The sequence below is a fragment of the Gallus gallus genome, chromosome Z (genome assembly GCF_016699485.2).
Source record: "Gallus gallus isolate bGalGal1 chromosome Z, bGalGal1.mat.broiler.GRCg7b, whole genome shotgun sequence".
In the NCBI taxonomy this organism is placed as follows: domain Eukaryota; kingdom Metazoa; phylum Chordata; class Aves; order Galliformes; family Phasianidae; genus Gallus; species Gallus gallus.
In genome coordinates, this window is record NC_052572.1 from 1618618 (window position 1) to 1631576 (window position 12959).

At 50.5% G+C, this 12959-nt stretch overlaps 1 protein-coding gene across 17 annotated transcripts in view; it reads right to left on the reverse strand.

The window, feature by feature from the left end:
• CTIF (CBP80/20-dependent translation initiation factor) overlaps positions 1-12959 on the reverse strand; it is a 95653-nt gene that overhangs the window by 11614 nt on the left and 71080 nt on the right. For all 17 annotated transcript variants that reach the window (XM_040656621.2, XM_040656619.2, XM_040656615.2 and 14 more), the window contains one exon: positions 3612-3767. In XM_040656621.2, the coding sequence (XP_040512555.1) occupies positions 3612-3767 (156 nt within the window). The remainder of the gene's footprint in view (positions 1-3611; positions 3768-12959) is intronic.

Below are 12959 nucleotides of genomic sequence, written 5' to 3' on the forward strand. Positions count from 1 at the left end.
ATGGAGTGAGTCTTGAAGGAGGCTGGGAACGGTCAGCATGGATGTGCCTCACCTCCTGCATTTATGGAGATCTACAGATGAGAGAAGAGCATGGTTGTCTTCTGCATTCATTTTAACAAGCGTTTGGGCTCTCTCAATATCCAAGCAGTGGTAGAGAACCAGGTAAGCTAAAAACCTGGTTGGATGGCTGGGCGTGGAGGGGTGTAGGTGTTGGATGACAACCCAACTCCACCTGGAGGCCAGTAACAGGACAACCATTCGGCTCAGTGCAGGACCTGACCTTCTTAGCATCCCTACCAACAACCTGGAGGAGGTGAGGAGCCCACTCCTGCCAAGTCTGGAAACGACACTGAGTTGCAGGGACCACTCGATGTGCCAGCCAGAGGGATCTCAGTGGGCTGGAGGAAGGAACAACAGGAACCTTAAGAAGCCAACAAGGCAAACAGCCAAGTGCTGCTCAGGAGAGGAATACAGGGGCAGGGATAGGGTTATAACAGGGTGGGAGGGAGGCAGAGCCCTGTGGGACCCCACTCCTTGAGGAACCATGCAACGTCACTGCCTGCAATCTCTGGAGCTGGTTTTTCCACTTTCTTGCTTGCCTGCCATAGGCAACTGCTGAGATTCCCTGGATATAAATCCAGCTCCGTCTGCTGCACAGTGTCATACAAACAAACAAATACATCCCAAGCAGCGCTCGGCACCAGCTCTGGGCTGGAGGCAGCTCAGCTGGCAGTGGGCTGGCAGGAAAGTGGCAGCTTCCAGCCCAGAGGCACCTCCTGCATTGGCACCCAAACAACATCCCATTGAGGATGGGACAGAGATACGGAAGAATCCAAACCTCCTGACACCGCTCATCCCACGCTGATCCCATACAGCACACAGCACAGAGCTGGGGGAGGAGCAACCAGCCCAGAATGAGCCTCAGTGGGGCAGAAGTGCTCAGAACCAGTTAACAACAGATGGGATATAGCATTACTTGTCATCTCTCTGCCTGCACCAGCCACAGGGTTCTCGTTAACCAGGCACATCCCCGCTGATGGTATTTGCTGGTCCCCAGTCCTAAGCCATTTTTTAAGCTTTGCTGACTCAGCAGTGAAGAATAAATGTGGTCGAGCTGCAAGAATCAGAGTCCTTTTGTTGCTGGTTCCCCCGGCTTTGGAGGATGTGCCAAGTGATGTGTCGCTGAGCAGAGTGCCCCACATTGGGCGTGGGGCAGAGGCTTTGGGGCAGCAAGGATGTCAGATCTGCCAGCCATTGTCCTTCAGGGCAATGGGGATTTACAGAGACTGATTTGGCATTTCTGAATTGAGCTGGGACCACATGGCCACAGGGCTGGGAGGCCACAGCAGGACATCCCTGTCACTGCTCAGCAGTGGGGACAATGCCCTAAAAGTGGTCGAAGCTTCATTTTCCTGAGCTCCCCATATTTGGTAGCTGCCATCATTCCCTGGTTCTCATCTGCCAGAGGGGCTCTCCCTAAAAATCCCTTCTCCCCATAATCCCCAGGTGCCAACCTTGGGGCTGGGAGACCCACTTCCCTTCTCCAGTGCTATGACCCAAATTTCCTCTGCTCTGATGAACACCTGCTCTCATCCCTACTGTCCCCACGCTGCTCTCATCCTGGTGGCACTTCACTTTGCACTGGCTCTGTAATTAGTGGTGATGTTAATAAGCTTTTATCAAGGGAAAGGAAAGGAGCTGGAGAGGAAGCTCTGCAGGGGAAGGGAAGAAACATTCCTGCTGTAGCCATCAGGAACTTTCCCCTTCCTCTTCTCACTCCCTCGCTGACCTTTGGCTGAGTCTGCCAAAGCCATAAAGGAAAAGGGAAAAAAAAAAAATAAAGAGAGGAACTAAAAAGCAAGAGAAGCTGGAAGGATAGGCAGAGCAGAGACTGTATTTCATGTTGCCTTGCCCCTGATATTGATTTATCACCAGAGGATGGGTGGATGGAGGTCCTTTCCAACTCAACTGATACTATGACTCTATGAGAACCCAGTGTCGAGCTGTCACACAGTCAAGGTCCCAGCCCTGTGGCCATGGGCCACTTTGGGGCACGATGGAGAGCTGAACGGCTGTGGCTCACCCACATCAGCTGAGCTATGAGGTCTTCATGTCCAACAAACGCAGCAGCTTGGACAGAGCCGTTCCCTTGCAGAACAGAGAGATTAATGTTTAAGAAACAAGCTTCTGCATGGCATCTTGATATAATTAGTAATAGCTTTTTATGGAGCTGTTCTGTAGCAAAAAATATCTGCAATATGTGAAACTCGTGTCTTTAGGGTGCCACCATGCCCCTACGTCCCCAAGATGACATGAGCAATGGTGACATCACAGCAAGGGCAGACAGGAGCGTGCTGGGAACAATTCTGGCAGAACCAGGGCTCGGTTGTGTCATGGCTGTGATGGGAAACAGGAGGAACAGGAGCTCTTCCCAATGAGGTGACGCATAGTGCTGTGGGCAGAGAATTTGGGGAAGTTCTGCTGCTCTTAGCATCCCTCTCCTACCTCTTCTGTGAGACACATGTGCCTCATCGTGGTGCCCCAACAATTTCTCACTGTTACACTCACTGTCTGTGAACTCTGCCCACAGTACTACTGCAAAGACGAAATTTTTATTAAGTGTTCGCAGAGAAAATTTTCCATGTTAAAAGTCATTCCCAGCAATTTTTTCACCTCTTCTTCCCTTGCTCAAGATCTAGCAGAGAGTGTAGTGGACTGACAGTGTGGGAGTAATGGCAGAGGGGAGCTTGCCCCTCTCTCTTTTCTCTGTCTGCCCCACCCACTCATTGGCGTTAATGCCTCCAGTCACAGAATAATAGAACAGTTGGGTTGGAAGGATCCTTGAAGATCACAGAAGCACAAAACCATAGAATGGTTGGGTTGGAAGGGACCTTGAAGATCACAGAAGCACAGAACCATAGAATGGTTGGGTTGGAAGGGACCTTGAAGATCACAGAAGCACAGAACCATAGAATGGTTGGGTTGGAAGGGATCTTGAAGATCACAGAAGCATAAAACCATAGAGTGGTTGGGATGGAAGGGTCCCTGAAGATCACAGAAGCACAGAACCATAGAATGGTTGGGTTGGAAGAGACCTTGAAGATCATCCAGTTCCAACTCCTGCAGTGGGCTGGCTGCCCCGCACCAAGGCTCCATCCAACCTGACCTTGGGCACTTTCAAGAATGGGGCATCCACCTGCCTTTTAGAAGTTTTTACAGCTCCTCTGGTGAGGATTTTTGCAATGGTGGGATGTGCCAACCAAAACACTGGGTTTGCCGTTCCAATTGTGGGGCTTTGCCAAGCCTTTGAAAAAGAAGTCTTGCACAGACCATGTGGTTTTCATGAGCAGAATCACAGCGGACAGAAAAAGCCAAGTGTGCCTGGAGGCATCCATATGGCTGGAGTGAGAATCGTTCACTTGGGGAAAGCAAACCTCCAGGAATAACAGAGCAAACACAGAATTGTTAAGGTTGGAGAAGACCAGTAAGATCATCTAGTCCAACCCTAACCCATCCTCACCATGCCCAACCCACCACTGTGACATCTACAAGTCATGGGCAATTCAGCCCCGCAGTTCAATTGCTTGGACGAGGACGTCTGAAGGCATTACCTCCCTGAGGCAGGTGTAGATGGGGCACACGAGGACTCGGAAGGGCTCCCCGGTGCTGCTCCTCATGGTGCCGAAGACCTCGCAGAGGAAGGTGATGAAGCCCAGCCAGCGCTCCACGTCCCGCTGCTGCAGCTCCTCACGCATGGTGAAATCCTTCTGCAAGAGGGATGGAGACAATGGGCTGCATTAGCAAAACCGCAGTGCCGGGAAGAGGCGACAGCTGATGGGATGGAGAACTGGAAGGAAATGGAAACTCAGGGTGGGGGAGGAAGGCAGACAGACTGACTCTTTGGTAACAGTGGGGGGATTGCTCAATGTGAGCACAGTGGTCGGGATTTCAACATGGTGAAGCCACCAGAAAGTAGGTAGTATAGAAACAACACCGACATCTGCAATGTAACAGCTCATGGTGGTGGTGGCCTCCTCTGCCCTGCCCCTCCCCCTGGATGGACATGGGGCATTTTTTTCCCAGTGCACAACCAACACTGAACAACAGCAAGCAGAAGGAGCTCAAACATTATCGTATGGGGAATGTGATGGGTGGTGGTGGCTGCGTTGAGTGTGGTGGTCCAGATTAGCTTGCTCAACCCATAGACACCAAGCAGAGTCCCAGTTCATCCTACCCATAGACACCAACCAGTCTCCCAGCTTGCCGAGCCCAAAGACACCAAGCCATGTCCCAGCTTGCCCAACCCAAAGACACCAAGCAATGTCCCAACTTGTCCAACCCATAAACACCAATCGGTCCCAATTCTCCCAACCCATCTCAAATCCAATGTCCCAGCACCCCCTGGGGTCTCAAAAAATGATGTGTCCAGAAGATGAAGGGAGCACAGCCTTGACAGAGGAAGGTCACCCTGCCCTGGAGCCAATGGTTGCCAGGCCCAAGGGTTATGAGAGTGCCACGATTTACAGAACAACATCAGGAGCAAAGTAGCTCCTCCAGTCAGGGAGGAAAAAAGGCTTTGCCCAAATGCAGGACCTGAAAAGGGGCGAGTGTGTTGGAGATGTGTGGCAAAGAGCAAGGAGGAACATGGAAAAACAAACAGAACACTTTCCAAAGGGCACCAGCACCGCATGGATGGCACAGGAGTGCATGCTGCTCAGAGCCAAGAGCTCTTCCCTCTGCAAGACATCCCCGCGTGGTACCACTTGTCTGTCTCCATAGTGACCCTGCCTTGGTATTAAAAATCAGTTGGCATTACAGAAGGGAAAACCAAAGAGCAGGACAAGTTCATTCCCAACAGTGCAGTGCATCCTCAGTTTGGCTGCACAACCTCTAAACTACAGAACTGAATAAAGAAGCTTGTATCATTTCATCTCCCTTTATACTGACTGACTGAGACAGAGGCTCGGCTGCTCCCAGGGCTCCAACCATGCATGGGAGATCCAAGGAAGGAGCTATTTATACATTTCACTACAAAAGGAAAAAAAAAATATTTGCATATGCAGGAAAAAACCTTGTAACACCACTGAGCCACTGCTTAACCACACAGCGATGACTCATTCCTCTCTATGCTTATTTCTATTGGGCAATTTCCCAATGTGTCTGCGTTGAAATCAAACACTGCTGGGCTGTTTCGGAGTCTCCAGAGGAGTCTGCAGAGCTCTTCCTTCCGTTGTCCCAGGGTGGAGGAGTTATTGGCCAGCTCAGGTTATCACCCCAGGGTTACCCAATGGCTTGGAGTTCCCGCTTGGCTTTCTAGTGCAACAAAAAAAAAACCCAACCAGAAATGGAGAAATGCACTCCTGACATCCCAAGAAAGACAAACCCAGCCTGACTCCGCTCATCCTCATCTCTTCACTGGGAGTGTTTCCCCCAGGGCTTATGGGGACTGACCTCCCCCAGCTCTACCCATGCTGCATCATTGGAGAGCATTTATCTGCAGTCCATTTTTATGTGAGTCCATCTGTGCCCAGGAAAGCACGACGATAATTTCAGCGACAAGTCAACACTGAACAACTTTATTTAACGTGGCAGCACCCATGCTCCTCACGTCCCAGGACCATCCTGCAGCTGGGTGATCCCTCACATCTGAGCTGGGGACCACAGAGTGGGATGAGAGCAGTCTCCAGGAGCGGATGGAGCGTCCTTTGAAAAAGCATCCTTTTGGCAGAGGTAGGAAACTCTTTAGGACTGCGCTGAACCTCAGTGCACCACCACCACGCTGCCCCATGAACTTTCTTTGCTCTGGAAATGCCTCTATTAAAAAACACAGCATGGATGGGCCTGCCCCATGCTTGCATGGTGAGGTCAGAGCAGTGAGCGCATCCTCTCTCATCAGTTTGGCTGTATTTTTAAACGCACACAGTATTACTAATTTGGGGGTCCCCTGGCCTGTTAATACGATCTGAGTGCATTTATGGGATGACCTTCCTCCTCGTGAGTTTCTGCCAGCACTGGAAACAGCAAATGCTGTGGGGCTCTCTACTCTTGCCACCCAAACAAAGCCCTCACCTCTCCGCATGGATGAATCTCACGCAGAGCTGTTGCGTGAATCACAGAATATCCCAATTGGAAGAGACCCATACGGACCACGGATCCAACCTCTGTCTCCACACAGCACCACCCAAACCCAATGTCTGCGAGTGGTGTCCCAATGCTCTCTGAGCACTGGTGGGTGGTGGCCATGCCCACTGCCCAGGGGATCCTGTTCCACCCCCATTCCACAGAATCACAGAATCACTAAGGTTGGAAAAGACCTCCAAGATCCCCCACCCACTCCGCCATACCCACTGACCATGTCCCCACATACCACACCCGCTCAGTTCTGGAACACCTCCAGGGATGGGGACTCCCCACCTCCCTGTGCAGTCAATGCCTGACCACTCTTTGGAGAAGAAACTGTTCCTCATATCCAGCCTTAACCCCCCCCGGCACAACTTGAAGCCATTTTCCAAACTCCCAGCCAACAAAGCCCCACGAGATCGCCCAAGACCAGAAGAAAGCCCCAGCAACCACGAGGAGAGGAGCAGAACCCCTTCTGTTTTGGTGGGCAGCAGCAGGCTGAGGAGCAGCGCTGTATTTCGAGCACCAGATCTCAGCTTCAACAGCTGCAGCCCAAAGCCATCCCTGGGGACCTGACCACACTTTTTAAAGGCAGGTCCCAAATAGCTGTGCACCACCAACGCACGGTGGCTGTGCTAGAGGGCAAAAGTTGACCAAGGGATAAAAATGAGGGTTAATTTCAGCTCCACCACTTTCTGATGGAAACAAACCCTCTGCATTTGGGCTTGTTGCTTGGTAAACACCGGGCCCTTCCTCTGGCAGCTCGGCTGTTTACTCACTGCCAAGGAGGGAGGAAATACTGAGTCAGACATACTGCAAAAAAAGAAATATAGAACGGTGAGGTGCTGGTGATCAGTGTGACATAAAAAGCTGCGCTGAACACTTGATGTTACTGAACGTGCTGCAAAGGTTGGAGCCCTGAAGGGCTCTTTGGGAAAGGGCTGAGATAATAATAATAAGGGTAGAAGGAGGGATGCGGCAGATGCAGGGTTGATGCATGCAGGAGTAGATCAGGAAAAGCCTGACAAAGCCTTGGTGGCACTGGGGATTGACCCAACTTCTCGATGCTCGAGGTCTATTTCCAGCCCTGCGTGGGCTCCTGTCACTTCCATCACTCTGATTTCCTGGGAACAATGTGCTCACCTTCCTCTGCACAGTGCTTTGGGGTGTGGGACTGAGACATGCAAATCAGAACAATTAGTACTACTCCAACAAAAGAGCTATTGACATTTAAAGCAGATAAACCTTGTAAATTGCAGATGACACCCTCTGCCCAGCCTTGCAGGTCTGGCCTTCACCCAGCTATGAGGCGTTGCTCTCCCACAGGTTTCATCACTGCTTTTCCTTGAGCTGGATCTGTACCAGGAGAGCACACGTCCACCTCTTCCTGGCTGCTTTGGTCACTTTGGCAAGAGCAGAAGACACAAGTGGTGACCTTCCATGTGGAGATGGCTCCATCATCGCTACGGCTCCGTGCATCTGTCTGGTCCTACCCCTGGAACCACCTGCCCATCCTGTGGACCTCATGATTGATTGCAGTGATGCTCCTGAGATTCTCGGTTAATTATTAATTGGACAAGTTTTAAAGCACTCGAGGGGGAGCAGAGTAATGGATCAGCAAACAGCAAAGCGTTGCTGTTGGTCTGGTTGCTGTGAGAGACCTTGGAGCACTTTCTCAGTGATGCTCTGAGGTGGCCACAGGGGTGGAGTAGCCCAGTCAGGCCACAGGGAACAGCAAACACCATTTAGTGGTTGTCCTGGTATAAAAATCTTTGTTAATGAGCCTCTGAGTGCACAGACTGGAAAACACAGTGCCCTGAGGGTCAGCAAACTCTACAACCGAGGTGCAGAAAATCTCATTTCTACCAGAACATATCAGCATCTCTGCCGAGTTCCAAGCCTCATACATTATTAATGGAGGAGTACTTTCGAAGCCTCTTTTAAAGTGGGGTAAAGCTCAGAGCACAGTTGCTCCAGAAATGTATAGAAGAAAGAGAAGGAGATGCTTTAGGCACCCTCACTGCCTCACCAGATGTCCTCCACTGGCACCCAGGTGATGTTGGCCAACACGTCCTCCTCCAGTGGCCAACATGTCATCCATTGGGACCCAGGTGACGATGGCCAACATACCATCCACTGGGACCCAGGTGACATTGGCCAACATGTCTTCCTTCTCTGGTACCCAGGTGATGTTCACCAACACATCTTCCTCCTCTGGTACCCAGGTGATGTTGGCCAACACGTCCTCCTCCAGTTGCTTTCCTCGTAACTTAATTTTTAGTGTCACCCTACCTACGCACCTCTCTGGGCTATTGCTGGATTCAGAACATCTTTATCACTGCTCCATAAAGCCCTGTGCTTCCCATGAACCTGGATCTGACTGTGATAGCTGATTTTAGTCACAAGCACCCAAAACCTTGCCAGCCCAAGGTTACTCCCAAACATGTCCAAGGTCTCCGATTTGCTCTGTTTATCCCAAGAAACTCTTCACCCAGCAGGCTGATCTGTGTCAGCACTGCAGGAACACAAGAACAATTTTTTTTGGCCTAAAAATAGAAAAAAAAACTGCAGAAAGACCTGAGTGCCCACAGACAGACATCCAGGTTCATAGAAGGACAGGTTTTCCCTTCGTCTGCCCAGAGCATGACCAGAGGGACAGGGAGGGAAGAGGAAGAGATAGAGTTAACAGCTCTCATCCAGACATATTTGTGGCACCCAGAGTTCGTGTAACATTTCATGCCGGGACCCTTTTCTAAATTCTTTTGGTCATGGGAGAAAATGCTGCAACTGTTTAGTCTACAGGGAGTGGTGGCTCTGGCCCAGCACTTGGACACTGCTGAGCAATCGTGCCGGCACCTCCAACCTTATCTCTGCTTTCTGCCTGCCCCTCTGCACCGGCAGCCAAGTGTCTCTTGGGCATGGACCACAGTAGTGCTGCTGGTGACAGTGCTGGAGGATCCATGTGATGGGGATGAGCAACGACCAACAGCCACAGTCCCAAAGTGAACTACCGGTATACTAAAAATGTCACCATCCAGCTCTATTTACACAAAAGATTGCAGAAAGTCTTTCTTGGGCGCTAATGTTTATAGATCCTATGAAGGACCTGCAACAGGGAACTTCTACAATAGCAAATATTTTCCTTGGCTAGCTTTTTTATTTTTCTTCTTGTCAAGGATGAAAAAGATCCATTAATCTGTTCCCAACTGCTCCAGTAGAGGATGTTGGCCAACACATCCTCCATTGGTACCCAGGTGATGTTGGCCAATAAGTTCTCCATTGGTACCCAGGTGATTTTGGTCAACACATCCTCCTCCAGTGGGACCCAGGTGACACGGGTGACCATGTCCATACCCTACACACACTGCAAGCTCTCTGTCTCCAGTTTCACTTCCTGGTGCCTTCCAGGTCAGAGGTGATATCAGTGCTGGGTTTCCAGCACTGCCAGACAGCATTGTTCCATGTGATCCTTCCATCCTTCCACCCTTCTTTATTAAAAAAAATAATGCAGTGCATCTTGCTCCTCACCTGAGTGCACTGCACGCCTGCTCCCTGAAGTCACTGCTGATGGGGTCAGAAACCAGCCCTGGGAAATCCCTCACTATACACCACTCCGGGGGTTGCAGGGTGGTCCCCAGGTCAGGTGATGCTTTGACAGGGGCTCACCCCAAACACCTCCATCCTGGGGGCACAGAGACATTGCCAGCAGCTTGGATCCACCACCTACACTCACTCACATTTTCTGTGTCCCCACGTTATTGCTGGGGGGGGGACAACATGGGAGCAGGGATATCCTGACCCTGCAGCAATCTGACCCGGATTGACGCAGGGCAGTGGGAGCAGATGGCCTGGCAGGCTGCTGCATTAACTCGGCTGAGTCCCCGGGCTGGCAAACCTCATCCCATGTCCTGAGGATGGATTTGAGCCTTTTAAGAGAAAATGGGTCCTCTCCCCAGCAAAACCAGTGAGCTGAGAGCAGCTTTTAAACCTCCAACCAGCCCGGTGCAAGGAGTTCTTAATGCTGGGAGAATTCCTGTATTTGGATGGATTTTCAGGCTTTTTTCTACCTTTTTTTTTTTTTTTTTTGCCAGGCTGGGGGTACCTCACTCAGCCCTGAGTATCCTCACCCCAGCAGTGGGTGGGAGCAGCTTGGGGCTCCCCAGCGAGCAGCAGCTGCCTGGATCTGGCTGGGTTTGCAGGCAGGCTGCAGGCAGGCTGCACAGTCCGCAGTCTCCACCTAGAGCCCAGCAGAGCCTCTGCTCAGTGCTGCAGGATCCGTCCATGCCCGACACACCGGGAGAAAGGGGAAGCTCCATGCCCAGCCTGGGGGAGATGCTCTCCTGGGAGATGGTGGGACTCCAAACCACATCCTGAGCTTACAGGGGGGGTTAGCCCTGCCATGGCCCAGCTCCCGCATCCTTGTGCTCAGCATGGCAAACGCTGCCCTTTGCATTCTGATTTATGAAAGGGAATCAGTAAGAATCAAAGAACAATTAGGGTCGGAAAAAACCTTCAAGATCGTAAATCAGCTGTCAGTTGGTTCTCCAGTATTAATGCCACAACATTTACGTTCCCCAAAGGGATTCCTTTGAGTAAAAACTCAGTTTTACTCTTCTGTAAAGTCTTCAGCACAAGGCTGAAAAGCACAGAAGAATCCCTGCAAGGATATGCAGTAGGGTTTATAATCTGATATGCATCAGGGTATGCAACTGGTATGTAAGGGTATGTAAGCACGTATGCAAGAGAGCATGCAACTGGGTATGCAATGGGGTATGCAATAGGGCATGCAATTAGGTATGCAATGGAATATGAAGTAGAGCATGCAACTGGGTATGCAGAAGGGCATGCAGAATTGTATGCAGAAGGGCACACAGTTTGGTATACAGTAGGGTATGCAACAAGGAATGCAAATGGGCTTGCAGGAAGGTGTGCAGTAGCAACAGTCCTCCTGGCCCCTGGCTCTGAGGTATCTCTAAATGCAAAGGCTTCATCTCAGGCCAAGTGCACGTGTGAGCCCTGCGATGGGTTGTGCTGGGTGCTGTGCAGGGATGCACCTTTCATTTCTATTTTTTTTTTTTTCCTAAGGAAAGTATCAGCCTTCTGTTTGATGTGTTGTTGGCCAGGTTGCTAAGGGGAGCAGTGTAAAATTACAGCCCCAGTGATGTCCTCTCTAATAATATACTCTGCTCTGCATAGCTCGGATGCAGACACATCTCAGCTATAAAGAGCACGGAGATTTCACCAGAGGAATACTCCAACTAATGTTACATGTGGAGGGTTTGTGGCATGCTGCTCAACACCTCCCCACCAAAGAGAAAAGCACCATGGCCAGCAGAAGCCAGCGGCTGATGCTACGACCAGCAAAAATCTCCTGCAGGAGCCTTCAGCTTATTAATTACAAAGGGACTTCTTAAGGGGCAAAGAGACCACACGTCTATCCACTAAGACATTTTCCATGCCATTGTCCCCCAAGGGCCCCAGTTCAGCTGTGTCCATCCCAAAAGCTCACACTGCCCCAGATCACTCCTGGTAACAAAACAAACCCAATGAGGAGAAATCCCAAACTGAACCCCATGGGGAGAAATCCCAAACCAAACTCAATGAGGAGAAATCCCAAATCCAACGAGGAGAAATTCCAAACTGAACCCAATGAAGAGAAATTCCAAACCAAATCCAACGAGGAGAAATCCGAAGCAAACCCAATGAGGGGAACTCCAAACTAAACCAAGCCCAGCACCAAGCCTGGGGTGAGCAGCATCTCTCCAAGGCTGCCCAGCCACCCACCCTACAGCATCCGAATGGATTCCTAGAATCTAAACTCAACAACAGAGCTGGAATATGGTACCAAAACACAGAGAGGGAAAAACGTAACCCTGGGTACCCCCAAGATCCATCCTCTTGTTTCACAGCAAGGCAGACACCACGAGACTTTGGCACCCTAAATGCATTGGCCCTGTCTCATCCACGAGGGGCTCTTTAGAGGAGCTGTTGGCAGGGAGGGGATTCACAGCCATTTTGTTACTAAAAAAAAAAAAAAAAAAAAAAAAGGACAAACAAGTCCATCCTGCCCAGCCCTTCAAAACAGAGGCATCTGCCAGCACCATATGGAGGAGTGCAGCTCAGAGGGGCACTGCAATCCTGATTTATCACACCCTGGTGCAGTGAGCTCCTTAGGTCCGGGGATTGGATTAGTCTGAAAGGTGCTGGAGAGACAAAAATCCAGCCCCAGAGCAAATGTTTTATTAGAGGTTTTTAATTAATGGGAAATGATCTAGAAATAGCCGTTGGAAAACATCTGTCTGATGGTGGAGAGGTCACGGCTGGAGCTCGGCAATAGTTCTGTTCCCTGGACATGGGTCCATCTCCAAACCTGAGTGTGCCACAAAAACACTGATTTGGGGCTGACCAAAGGATGCCACAGATCTGTGTGGGTGTACCGATTCTTCTGTTTGGAGAAAGAAAAGAGCCAACTGTTTGCAGAACGTCACCATGCTTCACTATCAAAACGAAGTGCTTTCTCATTTGTGTTTGATTTCTCTGCAGCTTTCCAAAGCAGGCACTGTGCTCCCTCCCTGCACCCCAAGCACGGCAAGCTGGGTTCCATGCTCCTGGGAAGCACTCAGGGGCTCTCTGGAGAAATGAAATCTATCATTTATCCTGTGCTCGTGCCACAGTGAGCTGGATGTGAATCCATTCACTACTGCACACAATGCTGCAGCACGCATCAGCTCGCTGGGTCTGCTGGAAGGAGTTTCCCTTCTTCTATGTTCCTTCTTTGTCTGTCTCCCTTGTTGATAAACATCACCACGACACAAGACCAGAAAACGACTTAACCTAAA